The 24,719-nt window shown below is 31.1% G+C and overlaps 1 protein-coding gene across 4 annotated transcripts in view; it reads right to left on the reverse strand.

Moving 5' to 3' along the window:
• Positions 1–5,353: 5,353 nt before the first annotated feature.
• LOC108758836 (calcium/calmodulin-dependent 3',5'-cyclic nucleotide phosphodiesterase 1A) overlaps positions 5,354–24,719 on the reverse strand; it is a 94,587-nt gene continuing 75,221 nt past the window's right edge. For 3 of the 4 annotated variants that reach the window (XM_018503994.1, XM_018503993.1, XM_018503992.1), the window contains 11 exons: positions 23,555–23,722; positions 22,831–23,038; positions 22,034–22,147; positions 19,931–20,083; positions 13,985–14,234; positions 13,412–13,669; positions 11,329–11,498; positions 10,796–11,041; positions 10,272–10,498; positions 6,075–6,170; positions 5,354–5,854 (listed from right to left, as the gene is read on the reverse strand). In XM_018503994.1, the coding sequence (XP_018359496.1) occupies positions 5,763–5,854; positions 6,075–6,170; positions 10,272–10,498; positions 10,796–11,041; positions 11,329–11,498; positions 13,412–13,669; positions 13,985–14,234; positions 19,931–20,083; positions 22,034–22,147; positions 22,831–23,038; positions 23,555–23,722 (1,982 nt within the window). In that variant the 3' untranslated portion in view covers positions 5,354–5,762. The remainder of the gene's footprint in view (positions 5,855–6,074; positions 6,171–10,271; positions 10,499–10,795; positions 11,042–11,328; positions 11,499–13,411; positions 13,670–13,984; positions 14,235–19,930; positions 20,084–22,033; positions 22,148–22,830; positions 23,039–23,554; positions 23,723–24,719) is intronic. The other variant, XM_018503995.1, reaches the window with a different exon arrangement.

The raw sequence follows: 24,719 nt of genomic DNA on the forward strand, positions 1-24,719 counted from the left end.
GTGTATATGTGTATATACGTATACATACATACATACATATTTGCACACACGCACGCACGCACGCACACACATTTCTCTTTTTAACAATAAAACATTTCACTCGAAAAGTCTGCTAGCTTTGTGTTCTATTTTACATTATACATATACATATATGTATGTATATAAATATACTATACATATATATACATATACACTTGTCAACAAAATTATCACATAGATAAATTTATATTAAAATTTCGCATAAATTCAAATAAGCGTAACTTCGCGAAAAATGGTTGCATTTAAAAGTTTTTTAAGGGTAAAGTCTGTACTTTGCGAAGCTTTTGATGGATTTTAAATCTATCCTTACCTCTATTTGGCATCTTTTCAAAAATAAAGACGTGTTTTTTTTTAAGAAATTTGCATAGTTTGACTTTCTACTGGGTGGAGTAAATTTTCCTCGTAAATGTTATGATAACCGTCCATAAAAGTATGGACTTTTTTCTTACAAATTGAAAAAAAAGTAAATTTTATACGATTTTTTTTCAAGGATATACAGTATATCAAACTTGTCTATGCATTTTGTTCAATTATCGCCAGCATTAGCATTATCCGATGCGCACCACGGAGAGGTTGTTGGTCTAATTTTGCGCGCGCGCGTGTGTGTGTGTAATAGACAATTTTAAAGAGCAAATATATCCCCACATACCTCCACCCTACACATACACACGCACGCACGCGCGAGCAAAATTAGATTAGCAACCTCTCCATGGTACGCATCGAGTAATGCTAATGCTGGCGGTAATTTAATTAAATGCATAGGTAAGTTTGATACACCGTATCTCCTCGAAAAAAATTATATAAAGCTAAATTTTTTTTAATTTGTAAGAGAAAAATTCATACTTTACGGTATCGTGAAATTTACGAGAAAAATTTACTCCACCCCGTAAAGTGCGTCAAACTATGCAAATTTCTTTAAAAAAAATACATCCTTATTTTTGAAAAGATGCCAGAGGGATAGGAGCAAGAATAAATTTAAAATCCATTGAAAACTTCGTAAAGTACAGACTTTACCTTTAAAAAATTAAAAAAAAAACTTTTAAATGCAACCATTTTTCGCTTTTTCGGAGTTATACTTATTTGAATTTATTTATAAATTTAATTATAAATTTATTTATGCGATAATTTTGTTGACGAGTGTATAAAAAAAATCACTGAGAGAAAAGATTTTGTTATAGGAACAAATCAAAGGAAAGCAAATGTGATATTTATTAAAAAAACAATCGATTTGTTACGATTACAAATTAATTCGTCAATGTAACAATTAATAATCAATAGTATCACTAGCAAATAAGAGGCTCATATATATATAAAAGTCGTAGACGGTTGCAGGGTCTCAAATCGTAAGAAATTGATTAATTCTAGTTAAGTATTCTCCCTATATTTGACTGTGCTTGGTCGGTTTCCTACAACTTAAGACTCCACGATCATCTACGAATTCTATGTAAACGAGCTAAAGTCTATCCAAAAGATAGGTTAGATTCTATATAGTTTGTTTCTGTTACTAATAATTGGTTGGTATAGCAGACTAGCAGCAATCACAACAACGTAATTTGTTGTTACATATTTACCGATCACCGGTTAAAGGTATTGGTGGCTTGCTAAATTAACAAAATCCTTTCTCTCAGTGATCTTGCAATTTTCGCAATTTTTTTTAATTACCTAATAAGTAGAATGTCTAAAATCGACATAAAACAACTTTAAGACATCTTTAAGAGCTTTTAAGAAACATCTTTATAATATTTCAAAAAGAACTTTTGAAAAATATCTTAAACTTATATGCGTCTTATTATATGCGTCAATTTTATCCACTTATTTGGCAGTTTTTATAGAAATTAATATCTTGTTAACGAAAATTGCAAAAATTACAAAATAGTAGAAGACTTTTCTACTCAGTTTAGTTCGCTGTACCTGTCTACGAGAGATTATGTAGTCATTACCAAACACTCTGTTATAGATATACATATATATAACATGTTTTTTATAGAGTCTTATTTCAAATTATTGCCACGTACACAGAATCAGATTCAATTTCGGTAAATACTTTCATTTCTTTTATCATTTGTTATAAACTTAATAAGCAAATAAGAACAAATCAAAACGTTCTTTTGTCCATAATGTAATGATTGTGAAGAAGGTAAATTACTATTTTTTATTACACACACACACAAGTTACTTAATATGGCACAAATTATACTAATAAGGAACACTACCCAATATATACGCTAATTTTGATGAAATTACTATTTGATGAAAAATTACATTTGATAAGATTCCATTACTAAAAGTCTTGCAAATGATGAATAACGATTTTATCGGCAATCGTCAATATTTAATAGGGAAAATAGAAATGTTTATGGAAAATTGATGAAAATTGAAAAAAATATGAAAAATAATGATGCTCTGATGAAGTGAACGGTAAAGTTCACAAAACGTTGGCAATGTTGGCATTAGCAATGAATCACGACACGGCGATAACCCGTGAAACCTTTGGTACCTCTGAAAATATGAAAACATTATAATGTCCAACATCATTTTGCCACATGAGTGTGAATAGTCATTTCCAAATGTAATTTCCAATGTATTGTCGCTTGCGGAACACGAACATGTTGTCCAAATTGGCTATCATATCATAATTTTGAGAAAAACGGCATTAAAGAGATAAAAATGATAACTTTGGAGATTTTTATGACGTCATACAGCATTGATAAAAACTTTTCTAAATTTTGTTAATATTACGCGAAAATATCAACTTTTAACTTTAAAATGAATTTTATTTCATTTCGATGTAATATTACGTTTTCGAGATATAGCAATTTGAAAATAATTCTCTTCTCTTTTCATGTAATACATGGAAAGACTTTTTATTCTATCTTGATCCCAGATAGCACAGAATAATATATATTTATAATAAATATTTATTATTATTCATTTTTTGAAATGTTATATGTATAAATATTTTATACATATTTTATATAAAGCTTTATTCGAAATATTATTAAAAGATAGACTAATTATTTAATGTAATATTTATGGCAAATATAAATAAATATTTTTGTTAAGTATTTTTTATTTAAATTATAATGTCTTATTAAGTATTTCTACAGCATTTATTACAAGATTTACATTAAATATTTCATAATATTTATAATAAATATTTATGATCTATGCAATATCTAAGACCATAAAATTATTTACAAAATATTAAAAATAAGCCTTATAAATATTTATAAATATTTTGTAAATATTTTATAAACATTGTGTGCTGTCTGGAATATTGCGTTATGTGGAAAGTAAGTACTTTTGTACTTGTAAATTAAAAAAAAATATAAAATTTTGACAAAACATAACGGCAGGATGATTGTCAAATGAAGATTATGATATTCTTACCATATTTATCAATTTCCTTATAATATATTCATTTTTTATTTAATATAATCCGATTGTATTATGTATTCTGACGCAAAAACTTTTACGAAAAACTACATAGATTGAGACAAGATTTTAGAAATTATTAGTTTTTCATAAATATTCGTAGTGAGACGTAAAGCCATGTTGTTTGTTTGAAAAATCTAGAAATTCTCCGCTCTCAAACAACGCCACTCTACGACCCACCATAAATATCTACGAAAAACTAAAAATTTCTAAGATAAACAAACCTCACAGTGTAATTTTCTTATATTTTTTTATTTTCATCAGTTTTCTATAAACATATATATTTTCCTTATCAAATATTGACGATTGCCAATAAAATGGGCATTTTGTACTCTTAGTAATGAAAACTTCATTAAAATCAGCATGTATATATTAGACAATATTTCTTGTAACGTGCGAATGTGCTGAAAATAATATATTTATATACATTTATAAATCGTGAAATAAAATTTGCAATAGCAGCAAAATTTTCTCTGCTTAATAAGAAGTAAAAAAGAGATAAATATTATCAATCTTTTATTGCACCGATGTCTCCGATTCCTTTACGCGTATAACATAGGATAATGATGCATTGATACAATGGCAACTGTCTGTCATTATATCAAGATTTATGCGTTTTATAATGCGCACTTGTTCATAGATATATTAATTACAAACTTAAATACAGACATGTGCGTTGCTAATATGCACTAACATGTATATTCTACAATCTCAATATCGCAAGGAGTTCAACAAAATAATTTTTCCTTTTTCCTTTTTTTGTATATATACATAATACATACGTATAATATGTACATATATGTATACGGAATATATCATACGTGTACATTGATAAAACATTAGCCATATCTTGTTATTTGTTTTTCTTTATACATTAGATACACATACGTTAAAGCTGAATCAGTACGTGTATACGTGTATACATCTAACAAATGTACAAGAATACTTTGCTACTCTTTTCGCTTTAAGATTCCATCTTAATATTCATATTCTTGTGTGGCATGTATTAGTAAATAGCAAAAAAAACTGCTACGTTCTGATTTTTATCTAAAATAAATAAATCTTATATCTTGAACCAAAATATTATAATCACCGTCGATTATAATATTGGTTCAAAAATATATATAGTATAAATAGAAGTAGGAGAAGATAGCCATTATGAATTACGATTGTACATGTCAAACATTATACATGTCAAACATTCCATACTCTACAATTTATGCCATTAAATTTGCTTTAAGTTTTAAAAAAAATATTGATTACTATTTAGAGAGAGATTCCTAAAATATAATTTAAATATATTTTTTGCTCTTTTTTAAAAGGTACACGATTTAATTATATCATTCGATATCAAGAAATTGGATAACAAATCTCACTCAATTGATTAAATAACATTTACTTACATAGCGTCAAAAGAAAGCAAATACGATTTGAAATAGTCTTCTAACAAATAGAATAGAATCCTTAAATTTATTGATATCAGCAATTATAAATAAGTTTTTCTCTTTTGACATTCGATGCGTGCTTGTATTTTGAGGATGCTCATTTTTTTTTTAAATGTGTACGCCTTCTGCAATATACTTGTAACTTTAGATTGTATTATTATATATCAATTCTTGCACCGTATAATTAAAAACAGTAAAAGAGTATGAATAATTCACAATCTACTTGTGCAAAATAATTGCAACATAATTCAGGATTTAAAATTTATGTTGTTCTTTTATCAATTTTTCTACCGTATACATATTGTATTATGTATCACATATTTACTTGTTTATATTTATTTAAACAATTTAGAATAAGATATTAAGTCATTGATAAAAAATATCTCACTTAAAAATTAGAAACTTTCACAAAAATAGTTCTTAAGGAACCTTTAAAATTGACAAAACATGTCTAATTTAATTGCAATAGCGACGATTATCTCGAGGTGCACTGTAACTAATATAATGAGATCAAGCAATATATGAAACTGTAGAAAACAATCAGTTAAAATATATTATGTGAATATTCTACAGAAATAGCGGGATAAATACACAATTTGAGTCTTTGGTGTCAATTCAAACAAAGTATTCCCCAACATATCTTGTGTATGTGTATTTTTGTGTACATCGCCATAACCACTCATCTAATATCCATTTGTACTACCGAATGATGCTTGGCTATCATTTGTAAGCGTAATAAGAAGTTCGTAAATTTATGATTGATACCATCTAATGTGATCACAAACTTCCTTGTAACATAAAGTTGCAGAGACTCTTAAAAAATATAATTGTCCGGTGTATCTTTTATTCTTCGGCCGCAACTTGCGCTCCCCCAACGTCTTCACGATTGTTGCTAGCCTTTTGTTCTTGTTCTTTTTGTGCTTTGATTTCTGCATCTGCGGATAAAATTTTAATCCGTTATATTTTTTATTATTAAAAATCTTATTATTAAGAAATTATTAATTTAATAAAATGCATGTATAATGCTAAAATATAAACAAAATTTTCATAATTATGTTAAAAATTCTTTGCTAAAAATGATTAACTTTAAGATTACAATTAAAATACTACTGATTAAATGATCTCAATTTAATTGTGATAACATTTATAACATGCCTCGGACTGCTTGTTCCTTCCAGATTTTTTTATTATCTGCGAGACAGGAAATCCAAGGTTTGCCAATTTTGAACCTTCTATTTTCTCCTCCCGAACCTGCAACATTATTATTGGATAAGGACTCGTACAGACGAGCGACTTTGTAGTGCCACAATTGAAAGCGCCGATCCGTTCATACGGAGCTATTTTCTGGCGCTACAGAAAAGTGTCGCAAATATGTTCATATCGGCAAATTCTTAGCGCGATAAAACGTTACGGATGCGTTCAAATGGGCGAATTCGCAGCGCTTCATTGTCAAGCCACGAATTTACCACTTTGAACGCATCCGTAATGTTTCTTGTCGCGCCACAAATTGACCCATATGAAGATATTCGCAACAATTTTTTGTAGCGCCAGAAATTGTGACACTAAAAAGTCGCTTGTCTGTACGAGCCCTAACTGTTAATAAATCCATAGAAAAATAAAAGAGTGTAGTTCCAAATGACTCTCGCTCGCGATTGAAATTTTACATATAAGTTGTTTTTGGTGTAAAAAATGAAAAACCTATAGTCTCAATTTCGGGAAATGAGTTATTTACGAATATTCAACCGCACGGACTTAGCCGCGAGCGCGTGCGACCGTCGCAAAATTTACAAGTGCCGCTGTAGACGAAGACTTAGCCGTGAATGCGTGACTCTACTCCCTACACCGGGTCTCTACCTTATTATTGTACTCGAAGCACGGTTTGCGAGATATATGCGAGTATAGGCGATAAATGGCACCGAGAGCTTCCTTAGCTCGCCTTATATACAGGTAAGACGATAGCGTCTCGTGGCAAGGGGGATGTTCTCCATTCCCACTCCTGAGATTTTCATCGGTATTCCTAATTAATTTTCAAGGGGTTTTCTTGCATAATTCCGATTGGAGAGTGCTTGAGGCGAATCCCCGTGTTTTCCTCTTCGCTTGTGAGTACCCTGCTCGCTGAATGCGCGCCTGCAAGCTTGCATTGCTGAGCCCAGTTTTTATACACGTATTCTTCGGTATGATACCCACGTGTACAATGCCTTATGTCGCACATGTGCACCCCTCGTGTTAGCGTGCTTTGCTCAGCGTGACGGCCGGCGTTTTTGGGTGAGTTTGACAGCCGGACGTTACAACGTCATACATTTATTCCGTTAATAACACGAAAATAATAATGTATTTTTTATGTCAGTTTAAGACATTGTGTAAGTGATAAGAAATATAAGAATTCACGCCATTTTTATGATGTTTGGACGTCATTTTAAACATCACATTCATCATAAGAATGATTAATTAATGACGTTAAATAGACGACACTTTGCTGGGATACTTTCTCCGAATACTTACGAAAAAATAAAAACCAGTTTAAAGAAGTTCGGCATAGAAACGCGTAGTTCAGAAAGTAATGATCATTAGATGCGCGTACTTTCTGTGCCTAACTAGGTCCAAGTACGCCATTTAACATTTTTCACATAAAAATGCGTTGCTTGCCGTTGTTATTTCTATGCCCAACTATCAGACTATAAAGTGTAATTACGCATAAAAAAAGCATAGAATGGCATACTTTCTTCAAATACTATAAAAGAATAAAAATTCGTTTGGTGTAGTTCGACATAAAAACGAGTAGTTCAGAAAATAATGATCGTTAGTTGCGCGTACTTTGGTATACTTTCTGTGCCTAGTTAGGTCCAAGTACGCCATTTTACATTTTTCACATAAAAACGCGTAGCTTGGCGTAGTTATTTCCATGTTTAACGACGCGACAGTCGTAGAAGTAGAAATGCGTACTTTTTCGCGTACTTTGACATAGAAATTTTTCCGCCAGAAATCTATAAAAATAATCCATATTACTCACAAACATTTCGACCCTTGGAAGATTCTTTCGGATTTTCTTCAGTGTCCTTCACAAATATTCATTTACTGTAGTATATCGTAAAATCGCCGTAAAGTTAATTTTTCTTAATAGTACAATTAAAAAGTATAAACGAAACGAGACATCAAATCTTCATAACTTGTTTAAGACCTCATTAAATTATCTGATTTACTGTATAAAAAATATAATACCGAATAAATTATGAATATTCGTTTATACTTTTCAATTGTATACTATTAAGAAGAATTAACTCCACAGCGATTCTATAATGTCATGGGCAGAAAGGCAGCGACACTTTTTTTTCTATGATTTTTGGAATATGTAAGTCCCAAATACCCTCTTCGAAATTTCGTGCATTCTCACATCGAGAATAATGCAAAAAAAATTACTTTTGCAGGCTTATCATATCTATGGACAGTTAAAGTTTTTTTTCAGCCTCAATCCGGGGTCTTCAAATTATATTATAAAAACGTTATAGCAATATAAAAAAATCACATAGGGTACGTTGAACTCATGAATATCATACTAGGGTTAAGAAACATGTCTTGTGCGCTGCGAAAAAATACCAATTGGCAATTGGATATCACAAGATTAGCGTAAGTTTAAAAGAGTAAACCAATTAGATAAATTCGTTTTGTAAATTTATTTACATCCTTTACACGAGTTTAACATTAATAATTAATATAAGATAACAGCTAATGAAATTATAATACGTAATAAAATTATATATTATATAATAATTTTTCATGCAAACTGTTTTTAACCGGGATTCTAAATATAGAATAGCATTTTCATTTTCAGGACATTTTTATGAACAATACATAGAGACGGCTACTCAGCTGAGTTTCATCCTGATTTGCAGGCTTGTCATAAATGTTTCTGTTTTAAAATGCTCGCGTATAAACCCATCTCAAGCATATTTATACTTAAATATATATTAATATAATAATTATAATTATAATAATATAAAAACATTATTGATTAAATAAAGATAATCATATAATGGCTCAATAATAATAAACAAACATAAATAACAAGAAGGGACTACAAGTTAGATTTTTATGTATTTCAAATTCTTAGAACATACGTTTTAACCTTATTATTAGGTTATCCTCAGTGTATATGTAAAGAAATTTTTAATGCAAATTTAACAAAATTAATAAAATAGTTAAATACAATTAATTTATAGTTACGCAAAGTTGGTAGTATTTCTTCGTATCTATTATCTTCCGCAACAATGCAATGCTATTCAGTCTGGTAATATTATCGGTTATATTCTTCTATTATATCAGTCGCAATAAGTCCATAATGATGATAAAATTATTATGATCCCGGTAAAAAATTTTTTATGCATGAATATGTATAAATATGTATAAACATACATAAACACGCATAAATATTCATAAACATGTATAATTATATATGAAATATGTCCATACATGTTCATATATCCTTTTTTCTTTTTGTACAATTACTTTTTAGTGTAACAGAAATAATAATAGTAATGTGAAAACATTAAAAATAATTAAAAAGGTCATTTTCGCACTATTTGTTTTAGAAAAAATTAAGTTTGAAAAAATGTAAAAAGATTACTTACGTATAATTATATATAAAATTATTCATAATTATGTATGCAATTTTTTAAATATTTTTTCAAACTTATTTTTTTCTAAAACAAACAATGCGAAAATTATCCCTTTAATTATAATTAATTTTGCATAAAAAATTATTAAAATTATTATATGATATATAATTTTATTACGTATTATAATTTCATTTTTTACATGTTATCTTATATTAATTTTTAATGTTAAACTTGCATAAAAGATGTAAATAAATTTACAAAACAAACTTATCTAATTGGTTTACTCTTTTAAACCTTTGCTGATCTTGTGACATCCAAATGATATTTTTTCGCGGAGCGATACGATACGTTTCTTGACTTCACCATGTATACTTCAATTTTGTATGACTTTGACAGCTGTCATATAATCGCTCACACGCGTCGATAGATGGTGAATCGCACTCTGAAAATTTTTGCGTATTCCAAAAATCATCGAAAAAAAAGTGTCGCTATCTTTCTGCCCATGATACAATATTTGTAAAAGAATTTACACTGAAGAGGATCCGAATCAAGAATCGAAACGTTTATGAGTAACATAGATTATTTCCGATAATTAATAAAATATATACACATCAACTTCTCGTATCGCGCGGTTTATATTGGCATGTTCCAACTTTGATTTAATTCATCTGAGTCTGAAAAATTCTTTATGTTTGTGTGCGCGCGCGCGTGTGTGTGTGTATAGCTAAAGAAGTTTTACCATTGTTGGGCTCATCCGTAGTGTCCTTGACATTGAGTGGCGCGAGAACGGTTTCCAGCATGTCACTGCATACTTGCATACTAGGCTCAACAATGAATTCTATGAATCCTATTTGAGATTCAGCTACCAACGTATTATTGCGATCGCATAGAGGAGAAAATGGCAATCCAAGCTTTCTCTCTTTATCACCTTGTCTGAAAAACTCTTCAAGAAGTTGCATCGTCCATCTATGTGAATTAAGAATTACAAATATTATTCGTTTATTATTTTAACATATCGCTTTGTTTCTGTTTTTATTAGAATATAAATTAATAAAGGAGAAATCTTTATTATAATTTATCAGTTTACTAGCAAGAAATCTTTTTTCCAATTTTTCTTTTATCTTTTTACTTAGCTTTAAAAATATATGTAAAAATTTTGTAAAAATTATTTTTTTGTTTCTATAATAATTTCTAACAGGCCATATTTTATCAAAATTAAAAGAGAAAAAATATTAACATTCTCTCTGAGCAATAAAACTTCACCTATTATGAAGATCCCATCTTTTGGCAGGATGCGAGATATCGCAACAATGAAGGACCAAGCTAACGGCTTTGCTTTTATCCACGCTTGGCTCTGCCAAACTTAGTAAATTTTTCATATTTTTTAGCTGTTGAAAATGAAAACTCATGTCGGTGGCAAGAACCATATCAATCACAAGCGATCGAAATTCTCGGAATTCCTCTCTTGACAAGTTCTGTAGTATGTTACAATCATCTTCTCTGAGTATCCTAAAACATGCAATTTTATGAGATATTAATATAATCTTACCATAAACAATGATAATATTATTTTGTTCTATAAAGCTATTTAAATAAAAATAGATTTAGAAAAAAAAAGAAAAAACAAAGAGAAAAAATTAATTGTTGATCGATATTACAAAATATTTAAAGATATTTAAAATTTTACTTTAACATTTGTATAAACTAATTTTTAAAGATAAGATTACTTAAAATCCGGTTAAGTTGCGAACTGTTCGAGACTGCAATAACTATCGCAAAATAGAATTTGCATATACCGAAAGCTGGCCGAAATATGATGATTTTCTAGCACAGCTCGGTCGTTATATAGGAGCGCTGTATCACTACCGGACATTACGTGGAAATTGTTTGTGGTCCCAGTATGCTCGTAATCATGAATAATCGCTGCCACAAGGGTAGCGAAAATCTCGAGATCGGTCAACCAATTCTGCAACGAATAATATCAACTTGAAGCTATCTCGCGTACAATGTACATCGAATAAAGAATCATCAAAGAAATGGCAGACTCAAATTGAATAGGGGTCCTTTCTTTTTATTAAACTTATCAACAATTCGAATCGATAAAACTCTTTTTTTTATTATTTACGGCTATCTTATACCTATATGATTTCTTTCCTTTTTTTCGATATAAAGAAAGATAGCTAAACAAGATTGTATTAACTCTTTTTTTTAAAAGTATATATTTATACACGTTAATAGTCTAGATTATATATTTATTAGGTGGTAAACTTAATTCCTGCCGCTCGCTACTAGAGGGTGCCGGCTCCAACGATGGCGAGTTTGACGGTGAAGTTGCAATTCGCATATCTTTTGTATAATTTAGACATTTGTTGAAAGTAGACCTGTTCTTTTTGGCTGAACTTTTGCATCAGTTCATCTTCCTTTTTTCTGCAGGAGGAAAGAAGAGGAAGAAAGATGAACTGGTACAAAAGTTCAGCCAAAAAAAAACAGGCCCATTAATTCAGTCTTCACAGGCAGTGTTTGCCGGTTTTTTGGTGATTTTTCACTAATTTAATGATTTTTAAAGTCTTTTGGTAATTTAGTAAATTACTTTCTTTATTTGGTAAATTTTTATGTCAGCGTTCTCTACTCTTCTTATTGGTCTTGTTTTCAGTTCCTCATTGGATCTAAATATTTAATTTAATTTAATTTAATTTAGTTTATTGCAAATCTATATGAAAAGACTACATGTTAACAGAGTAATAGACATAAAATGTGATACAATAGACTATAGTTAACATAAACATAAATACAATAGACAATAGTAGCTTGCAAATGGTTAGGCGTCAGCAAAATTGCTGTTGCAGAGCCTATCAGTAACAAAACCAGAATAAGACAACAATGCAATAAGAGGTAAATCAATAGCTGAAATCACACACACACACACACACACACACACACACACACACACACACACACACACACACACACACAAACACACCAATTACATCAGTCTCGTTTAAATACTGTGAGCGATGAAACGCGAGGCAGCGGAACGGAAAGAGAGGTAGAGGTTTTTATTAAATATATATTAGAAAGGGAATTAAAATATTTGACAAAGGTGTAGGAGAAAGCAGCACGGAACTTAGTGGACTGATATATGGGGAAGGATAAGTAATCTTGGTAACAAGAGGATTAAAAGAAGAATGATGTTCAGAGTTCAACTGAAGAAAACGTCGCAGATATAGAGGAGTATTGGAGCGAAGGAGAGAAAATACAAGACAGCACGGGTGGAGAATAAAACGTTGCCAAATCTTAAGCCAGCCAGATCTCTGGTAATACGGAGATATATGGTCGTATTTACGGACGCAATAGGAGAAGCGGAGACAAGAATTTTGGATACGCTGTACACGATTTAGCAGATGTTGGTTAAGAGCCGGAACGTAGACGACATCAGCGTAATCAAATAGAGAAATTGAATAACAAGTAATTGAGAAGTGAGGAGTTTTTGAGAGTATATATATAGGAAAGGATGTGGCGAAGGGGATAAAAAAGACATAAACGAGCATAAGTAGAAACAAATTAATTTTGGAGACGAAAAAACGGCAGGAATTAAGTTTACCACCTAATATGTATTCTAATATGTCATAAATACATATATGCTAATAATAATGAGAAATTCAACAAAACTCACGAAAATAAATTATATTAATTAATTTTGTTAATTAATTACTAGCTCGTTATATAATCAAGAAACATCTTTATTGTCCTTTAATTGTATCATAAGTAAATAAATACAAAGTAAGGTCATAAAAGTACTATATACATATTCTCCTCCTCCTCCCTTCCACCCTCTTTCTTCCTCCCTCCTTCCCCCCTCTTTCTCAGAAAGGTACTCACCATCAAACCCGTTTGACACAAGATGTAATGCATCGTTTGCGCAACATCAGCAGCGTGGAGGTTGTTGTGGTATGGGTTTCGATGCCTGCAATAACCCTCTTCAACTCTTCCGAGGAAACACTCCAAAACTGCAGGAGGTACTTTAAACTTGTGAATCATACCATATCGATTGAGGAGGTCATAGCCCAGGTATTTCACTGGCGTCCCCAGTGCGGCCTCGTTCAAAGAAAATACATCGAACGACCAGTCATCTAAAGTCTTGAACGATAAAGAAAGCAATTTGAACACTTAAAATTTCAAGAATTCTCGATCTTAATAATAACCTGATCGATCCTTGATTGATTAAAAATTTTCTTTTCGTTAGTGAATAGTCAATAGCAGACAAATAATTTCTGATTAACGAAGATGTATAAATTGAAGTTTCCAAAGTATAAAGAACGCATGTAAGTTATAGCTAGACGTGTGTGTGCTCTGAATTTTTCTGAGTGTAATATTTATGCTTACGCCATAATATATTTATCGTTAAATCACATCATATAAAGATACACATATTTTCCAGCTGCGCGAGATTACCTTAAGTACTTTCACGACTTCTGGCGGAAATTGCATAAGGGCGGTGTTCGTAACTCTCCTATAGATTCGATCGACGAATATGCCTGCCCTGATAGCATGAGCGACCGAACGGAATTTCGGTTTCTCATCAGCTTTCCGTCTAGTGGTGGCGAGTTGCCTAGTGAAAGTCGATGCTAGCCATTCGCGCACTTCCGGTGGTACCGCATCTGGTTGCACCTCTGACAGCTCGTCATCTTCATCCGCTAGTCGTCTATAGGAGAAAATTGTGGGAAGTGACGTTATAGATCAACGACGAACTAACTCAGTTCGTCGTTGATACATTTGACATGAATAAAACGCCTACCGTTGCTACACACGATCGAGTATCAAGTCGAGATACTCAGTGTGTGTTTTTCAAAAATCATTGATCATTGTACTAACTTGTTTAAAATCCGTATTTGGGTTCGCTTCACATCATTATGAACGAGAAGAAAAGACTCATGTATGTTCTTTCATATTGGCTTATGTTATTTGACTCAATGTATTGGATTGGAGAAAAAGTTCTGCGGTATTTTGTTAACTTAAAATTATATATACAATATTTTCATCAAAAATGATCAAAATTTTAAAAAAGGGTTTTAAAGCTTGAAATCTCTACTTATGAATCGTTATTATATTTTTTTAAATTTATATGAGTTTTGTAATTTTTATATATAAAAAACTACAAGCTGAAAAAAAGGGAAATTTTTCTTCTCATTTTGTGGGTCTGTCACGTGCCAAAAAAATTTGCGGAAATTTTCAACTATCTAGGTATATCGTGAAAGTTTAGAGTTTTCCTTACAAAATCGTTTTTAAAAACGTTTCTACGATTTTTTGTTCTTGAGTTATTCGCGTGTTAAATAAAAAAGAGCATTCTGACTTTGATTGCTTATAATTCCATTAAAAATAAAACTTAAATTAAAATTAGATTCCTTATTAAAAAATAAAAGGTTAAAAAAGAGCGATTAGAGGAATCGGCGCTGTAATAAGTGTGCAAGAATTGATGTCACAATATCTTCTTAAAATTATTCCATTTCTTTATTCCTCGACATTAAAAATCATCGTACTGCAATTAAAAAACCAGATTCTTAAAACTAAACATTGTTCTATCGAATAGTACCGTGCTAATTTTTTGAAATATAAAATATATAGAAATTTGAGTTAAAAATGTGATATTACTATCTCTCTCTCTTTAGTAACTATTGCGCGATGGAAAAAAGACAGTAATATCACATTTTTTGCTTAAATGTGCATATACTATATTTTTTTTAATTGGCAATTACATCACTTGATAGAGCAACGTTTCAGCTTTAAAAATCTGTTTTATTAACGGAGTTATGAGCAATCAAAATCATAAAGCTCTTTTATTTTATCCGCGTATAATTTGGTAACAAAAAGTCGTAAAATCATTTTTTTTTAACGAGCATTTAGGAAAAACTTTAAGCTTTCACGTCAGATAGTCGAAAATTCCACAACAAATATATAGTTTTGAGCTAACAAAATTTCGCAGAACTTTTTCTTCAACTCAATAATTTGCGCTATCTAGCTATTTATGTTCTTTTTACGTTATAAATATCGTGAATTGATAGATAGCTAGAAATGTAATTTGTTTAAAAAATCATCGTGTAATGACTCGTGAATCAATTCCGTATATATGCGGTAAAATAATTTTTTATTACTCGCGAATCATAAAAGCAAATTATAATAAATTGCGATATACATCCGGAAAGTAATCGATATTCTACTATATTATACTATTGTACAGATTACATTTTATAAGAGTGTAATATATAGTATATTTACAGCTACAAAAAAATATTTTAAGAGCAAATTTTCTAATACACATATTATTAAAGTATTTTTTTACTATTTCATATATAAACCATTTTATATCGAATTTTCTAAATGTATCAAGATTCTATTCTATTCTATTCTATTATATAATCCTAACTCACTCGCTAAAATTAATGCCTTAATTAAATTAAAGTTATCGGTAAATATTTTAACTAAGTTATTAATATTTTAACATAATTATACATTTTATCATTTCACTGAGGAAGTTAAGTGTACGAGTTATAAGTATGCGAATTGGAGAGGAATATTGCATTAAGAAAAGCGAATTGTAATGGGAATGAGGATGTGTAAAAACTAAAATTTAAATAAACCACTATGATCTTTCAAGCATGTTTTGTGTCTTCTTGATCTCAAACCTGATTCGATGCACAGATCGCAGCAGTGATTTGATAATAGATTCGAGCAAAGCTCTACAACAATTAAGTCAATTATCTTGCCAAATAATTTCGAAAGTGTTCCTCAGTGCCAACATTAATGTGCCTGCAATAACGGTGTAAACAATAATACTGCAATACGTGAAATGTATCGCGATTTTGTTTAAAGGTACATTTTCGACGTATACATTGATCTTAGGTGTGAATTACAAAAACACAGAATATCTTGTAGAAATTATTGCCAGTAATCAGGTGTAGAAATTTGGATTAATTGGTGCTACTAAATGAAAACAAGTAATTAAAAATAAGAAAAATAATTACGTATGTGTAAAATGTATCATAATTGTATACATAATTAACTAATTATGATAAATAATATAATTAAAATTTCAGACTAAGTATTAAGTAACTAATAGATTTCAGTTATATGCAAAGAAGCTTCATGTGTTGCATGCGCATCATACGCTACTAAAAGTTGTGTTAGGTGTAAAATTTCAGAACCAATGTAAACAATACATACATAACACACACGCGCGCGCGCGCGCACACACACACACACACACACACACACACACACACACACACACACACACACACACACACACACACACACACACACACACACACACACACACACACACACACACACACACACACACACACATACAAATAAGTTTTTCTATTCATAAATTTCATAACTTTCAAATGAATTTTCCCTTAATACATATACATTACTTTGCGGAAAATGTACATTAGTCATTTTTAATGTATTAAAAATTATCTGTAATATAGTAATACATATTTAAATATATCTAAATATATATACATATATTTAAATCTTGAATATATAAAATCTTAAATTTAATCGAGTAAATCTGCGTTAAACTTAAAACATTGCGATGTAATATCTCTCTTATTTATTAAATTTTAGAAATGCTTAATTAATAAGAATTTTAAATTTTCAATGTTAAAAACTCTGCTCTACTTCAATACTCTGTTACTGATCATCAAAAAATCATCCTAGCCTATCCTGTAATAATATTAATAACATGAAAGAATATAGGTGTCTGGAACACCTATGTAGTACATATATATACATATACAAAGAAAGCATCGTTATATATAGTGAGAGTTAGAGTTTACGCAAGCGAGTGATTTTTCATGCAAAAAGAGCTTGATGGCGCCAAGCTCAAAATGCAAAATGCAAAAATTGTACCCTCCTACGCATTTTTGTAACTCGCGCTCAAAAATGGAAATTTTAGGAGAAACGAACCTACGATGTATACCTGGACGACACGTAACGGTTGATTCCATACGCTCGGCATCTCTATAATATGAAATACGAAGGAAAAACATGTATCACATTAAAAGGTTTCACATTGATCTAAACACCTTGCTACATCCAAGCAAACATCCCTGCATGCCAGCAGCGCGTCGGATGATTTGAAAATATTCCTTCTTTTTTTGCTCGCTCTTCAGTAACGTTTCTCTAGCTGAAGATCATTTCGAGGTAGCCATCCTTGTAATCATTCTCGCAGCTTTTTCGATTCTTTTATATGCACAGTTATATATATCCACATATACACAAACACCACACGACGCGATAAATTTATAGGGGATGCTTGAGTACCGCCCGGCGATAAACGTCCTACATATATGTATACATGCACTTTTCTCAGGCAAGAATAGTGCTAGTAGGAAACGGTCGATTATCGTGAGAACGATGCATGTTGCACGGCAGGCAGATACGTCCGACAAATTGAGCAGGTTACACCTAGAAGGAATCTAGAAAAGACGTAAACTAGAGACAGAGAGAGAGAGAGAGAGAGAGAGAGAAAAGACAAGAAAAACATTTCCATGCTGTGCTCAAAAATGTCATTTAATCCTCATAGTCGATCAATCCTTATCGATTTAGCCTCTTAGCAAGACTCAACGATCGTGTATGAGATGCAGAAATAAAAATAAATAAATTGATAAATGTAATTCGATAACTATGGTTATAGGATTAATGTTTCTTGTTGTAATGTATCCAATTATTCGTTACATATTGCGAAACAAATGTTTTCATAGTAAATACTTTCATGGTAAAAATGCAAAACAATTAAGTATAATTGTCTCTATTTATTCATATGTAACATATGCAACATTCTTTGATTAAATATTAACAATACTGTAATAATATATGTCGATAATCCTAAAAAATTAACGAGTGTTTATGTAATCTTTAATAATATTGTCTAAGAGAATCGTCTACTTACAACAATTTATATAAACATGCGAATTTTATTTTGTGAGAGACTACCAGATATAAAATAATTAAATTAATAATAAGTTCTTGGATTAGAAGCTTATTAAAGAACTAACGCATGGCTATTATGTGTTTCAATTTTTGTGCTAACATCAACTAATCTAGAAACGTTCGAAAAAACTATTCATTAAAAGATCAAGAAACGTTAACACGTTCCACTTATTGTTAGTGCTCTAGTATAATCGACATTTTTACAGAGGAGAGCGACATCTTGAATTCTTCACAAAAAAATATCTTAAAATATCGGCGTAAAAAAGAAAATGCAAGATAAGATTGTTGTTTTTATATAACTTGTTAGAACAATTTGTTTAATATACCAAAGTCTATCAATTATTATAATTTTATTTATATTTTTTTATTTGATTTAGCCCGAAGAAAAGATATAGCTCGAAATGTAATATCTTGAAAATATCGTCGCCACTTCTCCATGACACTGATTAGTTGTCAATCGCGTACACAAAATTCAAGCCAGTGATGAATATTGGCAGATTGACATTCAGCGGTTAACTGAATACTGAGAACGATCGATAAAGAGCAAATAAAATGTTATATAAAATATTAAATGTCATGTAAAATAAAATATTGGAAATAACAAATATAGAAGATTTTTATTATATTGAATAATGAAATATGTATGTATCGAACTTGTTTTTGCTTCAGTTCTCTGATATATCCTCAAAGTTTTATGATCTATTCACTGTAGATTATAGTAACAAAAAATTTAATTACTGAATTATAATAAATTGTTCGTTTTTCCAAGTTTAACAATTCTTATCTGCTATCAATATTCAGTATTAACTGCAGCATTTTGATATCTAACTAAATAATCTTTGATATCTGCAAATATTTTAAAATTACTTAAAAATATCACTTGTAATAATAATAGAAACAGAATCGTATAATTTTATTTACGCTTGTAATAAAATTTGTATTAATTAATTATCATTTATATTGCTAATGATCCATATCGCTGCTTTAAATGATTAAAGGAAACAAAATATCCATTAGATGCTAAAAATAACGTTTCAAATATACAAAAAGTATTTAAAAATTTGCCACTTATGTTATTCGTTGATTTTAAATGTTATAAATATTATAGGATAATTATCTCAAATATCTCTATATTACATAGACGAAATTCATGATTGTCGCTCGCCGCCGTGATTACCAACGTTTGTCCTCGAGAGAGAGAACATCTAGCTTCTTAAGACAAACGCGAGCATAAATCTATCGTTCGAAAAAGAGGACGACAAAGAGCGGCACGGATACGGTGCGGACTGTGGGAAAATCGACAAATAGGGCAAATAGAAAACGAAGAAGAATCAGAGGATCGTATTGTATGGAATCGAACATGGATCGTAAAGGGGGTTGGAAATGTGAATGTTTCGCAACCTTGCCCATACGGGGGTGCGAAGCTTCCGTTTCTGGGTTACCACCGCGTGGCCCTGTGGTCCATCTGGGTCCAAGCCGCCCCCTAGGGATGAAGACGTCAGGCCCGCCCCCCTACGTGATGACCGAGCGCACTCATTCCCGCCTGAACTCACCCTGCGGTAGTGCTTGTTAGTTCATGTGTAAAAAAGATTAGAATAATACAAAATTACAGTGTTTGAATTTTTTTTACTTTCTTTTTCTCTTTTCATTTCTTGTGTTTTTTTTTTTTTTTAATATTACGGCTACGGCATCGCACTGCTGCGTTCTCATCGACGATTCTTGTCTTTGACGTTGCAATAAATCTAGTAGGAATATGTTGCAATAAAGCTAGTTAAAATAAAATAAGATATTACTCGATGCGTCGTGCTTCATGGCTGCATAGTACCGTTGCTGAAAATAAAGGATATGCGGGATATATAAGAGAGCTAATCACATTTCCGTTATATATACACGATTTGTTGCAATTGTGTGAGCAAAAAATTAGAAAAGAGAGAGAGAGATCAAGCATTTAGCTTCAATTTCGAAATCTTCGACTCGAATCTTCTTCATAATCTTCTGGACGGAGAGATGTATATAAAGATGCAAGTAGTATCACGCATTTGATGTATGTATATATCGCACATATCTTGTACAGTAGGTGTCATTGATGCCTTCCAGCTTGAAATTGATAGTTTTCTCCGATCGTACACATCATATCTATACCCCGTTAAAAAAAAAAGAAATTTGCTTCCGTTATGTGTAATGGAAGCAAATTTCTTTTTTTTTAACGGTGTATGGATATGATGTTCGATCGGAGGAAACTATCAATTTCAAGCTGGAAGGCATCAATGACGCTTACTATACAATGAGCGACGCTTAAAACAAATAATATATCATAGATAGAAATTTTTCAAGCAATGTTAGAAAAATTATATAAAAACTTTGTGTTCATTTAAACAAATATGATTTTAGGCATAAAAACGCACGTCTTGATTGAAATTATTAGGCATGGAAATTTGTAGAAATTTTAAAATCATGCGATTCAGCCGTATAAATAACGTAAGAGGTCAAAATGACAAATCATCAGAAGTAGTGGGTTCAGTGCGCTTAATTCAGACTCTATGAAATGCATAAAACGAGCTGTAATAACACATAAAACTATACTAGAAGCCAAAATTCACTTGTGAGGATTGAACTCACAACCTCTGATTTACGAGATCAGTGATCTATCACATGAGCTAAAGAGGCGTCGATGTCAATTTCTCTCAGGCGAATCCTTTACAGGATCCTGTAGAGATCCGAGGAAGAATCCTGATGGATCGTTGTAGGTAATGTTACGTGCGCTTTGTCAAAGCTAGAAAACACATCAACCCTCTAACGTCGCATTCGAAGGTTTATCGCTTATACGCCTTATACGATTGATCCCTTACGGGGAAATAGCCTTTGTCTTTCATGGTTAGCTGAATTTTTGGTCGTTCAATAATTGAACAGAGGTTGTGAGTTTTATCCGACACGACGCATCGCAAAAACGAAAAGTTCTCAATGTTCTTATTACGAAATCGACATGAAACATTGAATTTCAGTTGTACCTAGCAAATGGGAAGGAATAATGTCGTGTTAAAGGTCATGACTCCATAGTAAATAATAAAATAGACCGATAATCAATATAGTCAACTTCGCTGCAAACATCATGTTTTGTGAAACAATCGAATCGATCAACAATTACTAATCACGTAAAATGCAAAAACAGTTGACTATACATATTCATTCATGTATGATCGACATCCAAATGCTACCGCATTAATAAATTATATTATTTAATATGATAATATATTATATTATTAATCTTGTTTTTGTCAGATATTCAACAACTATGGTATGAACAATGTTGTCTACAAAAGAGATTTATTATTAACCGCAAGATTTAGGATAGTGAGATTATTATATAGAATACCGTCAGTGCCTGCAAATTTTGGCAAAAAAGCAGGAATACTTGAAATAGTTATAGATTATGATTAGTACAGAGACTATTGCTTTCCATTCGTACATGAGAGGTTTGAAATTCTCACTCGAAAAGAAACTTACTTGGTCTCATCGATAAAGACAGCTTCGAGTACGCGAGCTGCGTAGTGCAAGTTTCGTTGAAGTAAATCGGCGGATATCTCCCCATGTTGTAATTGCCTCAATAAACACCTCAATCTGCAAAAGAGAAATATCACGGAGTCGTTTCCTGTGCGTCAATAGCGTGTCTTTTAAATTAGACGTTTATTTCCAATCGCTTTCCAATAATTACACGACAAATCGGGATTACGAATGCAATTAAGTCTATTTAACCCTTAGAGGAGGAATCAAAGGAATATTTTCCTTATACCTTTCCTACGTAGAATTCTAATCTTACATTAAATACAAAATATTTAGCGCGCGATAGTTACAAAATGTTACAAATATATCTTAAAAAAAAGTCATAATTAACACATATACAATTGATAATTAAAATTATACTGATTGCTAAATTTAACAAGGTGATAAATAGTTATCATATTATTTAAATAATTTATAAATTATAATTGCTAATAATTACGATATATTAGCGCTCGAATATTGTAAAAATGTGCTCCAATAATGATTATTTAATTCAATACAAAATGTTATATAAATTACAATCGCGTAAAGGAGGACGGTAGTGTCTCGCGCTATAAGTCGCTTCGCTTGTCTTAGCGCCACTACCATGTCTCCAAATATGCTATGAGTTAATGACCAGAAAATTGCGGGTTATCTATATCCAAAATTAATAAACCTCTACCCCTAGATCTAAAATATTATACATTAGCAAAACTATTAACATTAGCATAACATTACATTTGAATTATAATAGAAAATACCTAAGGGCAGCTTTATCGCATGCATCGGGTGTGTCAACGGCTGGAAGCGAATCTGTCGTGAGATCGACGTTATCGAGAATCTCTTCAAGATCGACGGATTGGCTCGATAGATACGAAGTATCAGGATTGTGCGGTGGTGAACTTTCGAAATTCCCACTGCTTTTGCTTTTGCTGGAACTTCGACGTACTATCGTCAAGGTGCCCTGTTCTGAAATAAAATAACCACAATCGCTTCTATTAATGCAATAGAATGTGGAAGGATATATTGAATCATAAAAAAAATCTTAAAAAATCCAACATATTGTAGAAAGTGACTCGGACTATTTTAAAAAATAAAACAGGAAAAAGTTTACCAAAGTTCTATATATAATTGATTATCTTAACTGTATAATAATATAATATATACACATATACAAGATGTTCAAAAAAAGTCGGGATTTATTCGAAAGGACGTTTTCGAGAGAAACGTTTACATATGATCATTCTATCAAATAGTTTACATATGTACAACTTTCTATAACAACGCGATTATCGAAGAACTTTGTAGTAGGTTGAAAAAAAGATTTTGTTTTTAGAAGAAATGTGTATGGATATATTTACGGATACAATCGCGCGGTAACTAATACACAGATATAGAAATATGTTTGTGGGCGTGCAAGTAAATAAAATCTAACTGTCAAAGCATATCTTGGCCATCTCGGGGGGTAATACCTCGAAAACTTACTGGATAGTTGGCCATTTCGACCGGGAGAAGAGGAAGGATTGCGCGATTTTGAAGATGTCGCACCGCTTACACTGCTGCAGCTAGTAGCAGCTGCGTTGTTCACCGCTACACCAGCCGGGGCTACCCCAATATCGTCTCTTGTAACTCGTCTATCCGGCGGAGATGCAACTGCAATTTCAAAAATGAGAATAATAAAACAACAACATATAAACAATAATAAACGATTTATTAGGACCGTATTATGTAAACACACACTATATTTATTTTATAATAATATTCCGAATAGTTAATTATTTTTTAATCTGTTTCCATCTGTGATTTATGACCCTATCCAAGTATATATAAGATGATGAAAGATTACGCAGAGACAAAAATCTAGATATCACAGAGTGAATATCCACGAATAACGTGTAGAAATATACAGGTACATATATTCAGAACATATATCTGCAGAAATTTTTTTTATTACTTTTTTTTATTACTTATACATAAATAAAATGTTATTGAAATTCGTATATTTAATTATAAGTCTCATATAAATCTAAAAAAATAAATGATGAAATTTTAAGATTTTGACAAATCTCAAATGTTTTACAATACATATTCAAATTTCATATTTTAAACGTTTTATATGTTTTACTTTGATGCCAATAGGCTTTCAAGACACAAAACGTAATTAACACATCTATTATCATTTTGCATTAATGGTCATTGTAACGCAACATCGCAAATGCTGCATCACGAATCAAATGTATATTACCGTAATTAATTTAACAAATTTAATGTTACAAAGTGTATCGCTGCAGTAAAACCGCGGCAGCAGAGCAGCTATCGATCGGTAGCTCCTGTCTATAGTCCGCGAATTAGTCTCATAGCCGATCGATCGCATACAAGTTACTAATGGTCCCATTATGCTAATCATAAGTTGAAGTGTTTCTAAACGTCGAATATCATTTATCACGAGAAATTTAATGGAAGTAAAAAAAAAACATAAGCATTCATATTAAAGTTCGCAAAAGCAAGTCCCGTTGTCAAACATTTAAAAAACTAGTTATTTTTTGTTGCTCTCTCTCAAAAATGATATTAAATCAAATATAATATGCAATAATAATTTAACAGCGGACATTCATTTTTAAACATGACAACTCAGAAAATGAGACAAAAA

The sequence above is a fragment of the Trachymyrmex cornetzi genome, unplaced genomic scaffold (genome assembly GCF_001594075.2).
Source record: "Trachymyrmex cornetzi isolate Tcor2-1 unplaced genomic scaffold, Tcor1.1 scaffold16, whole genome shotgun sequence".
Taxonomy (NCBI): Eukaryota; Metazoa; Arthropoda; class Insecta; order Hymenoptera; family Formicidae; genus Trachymyrmex; species Trachymyrmex cornetzi.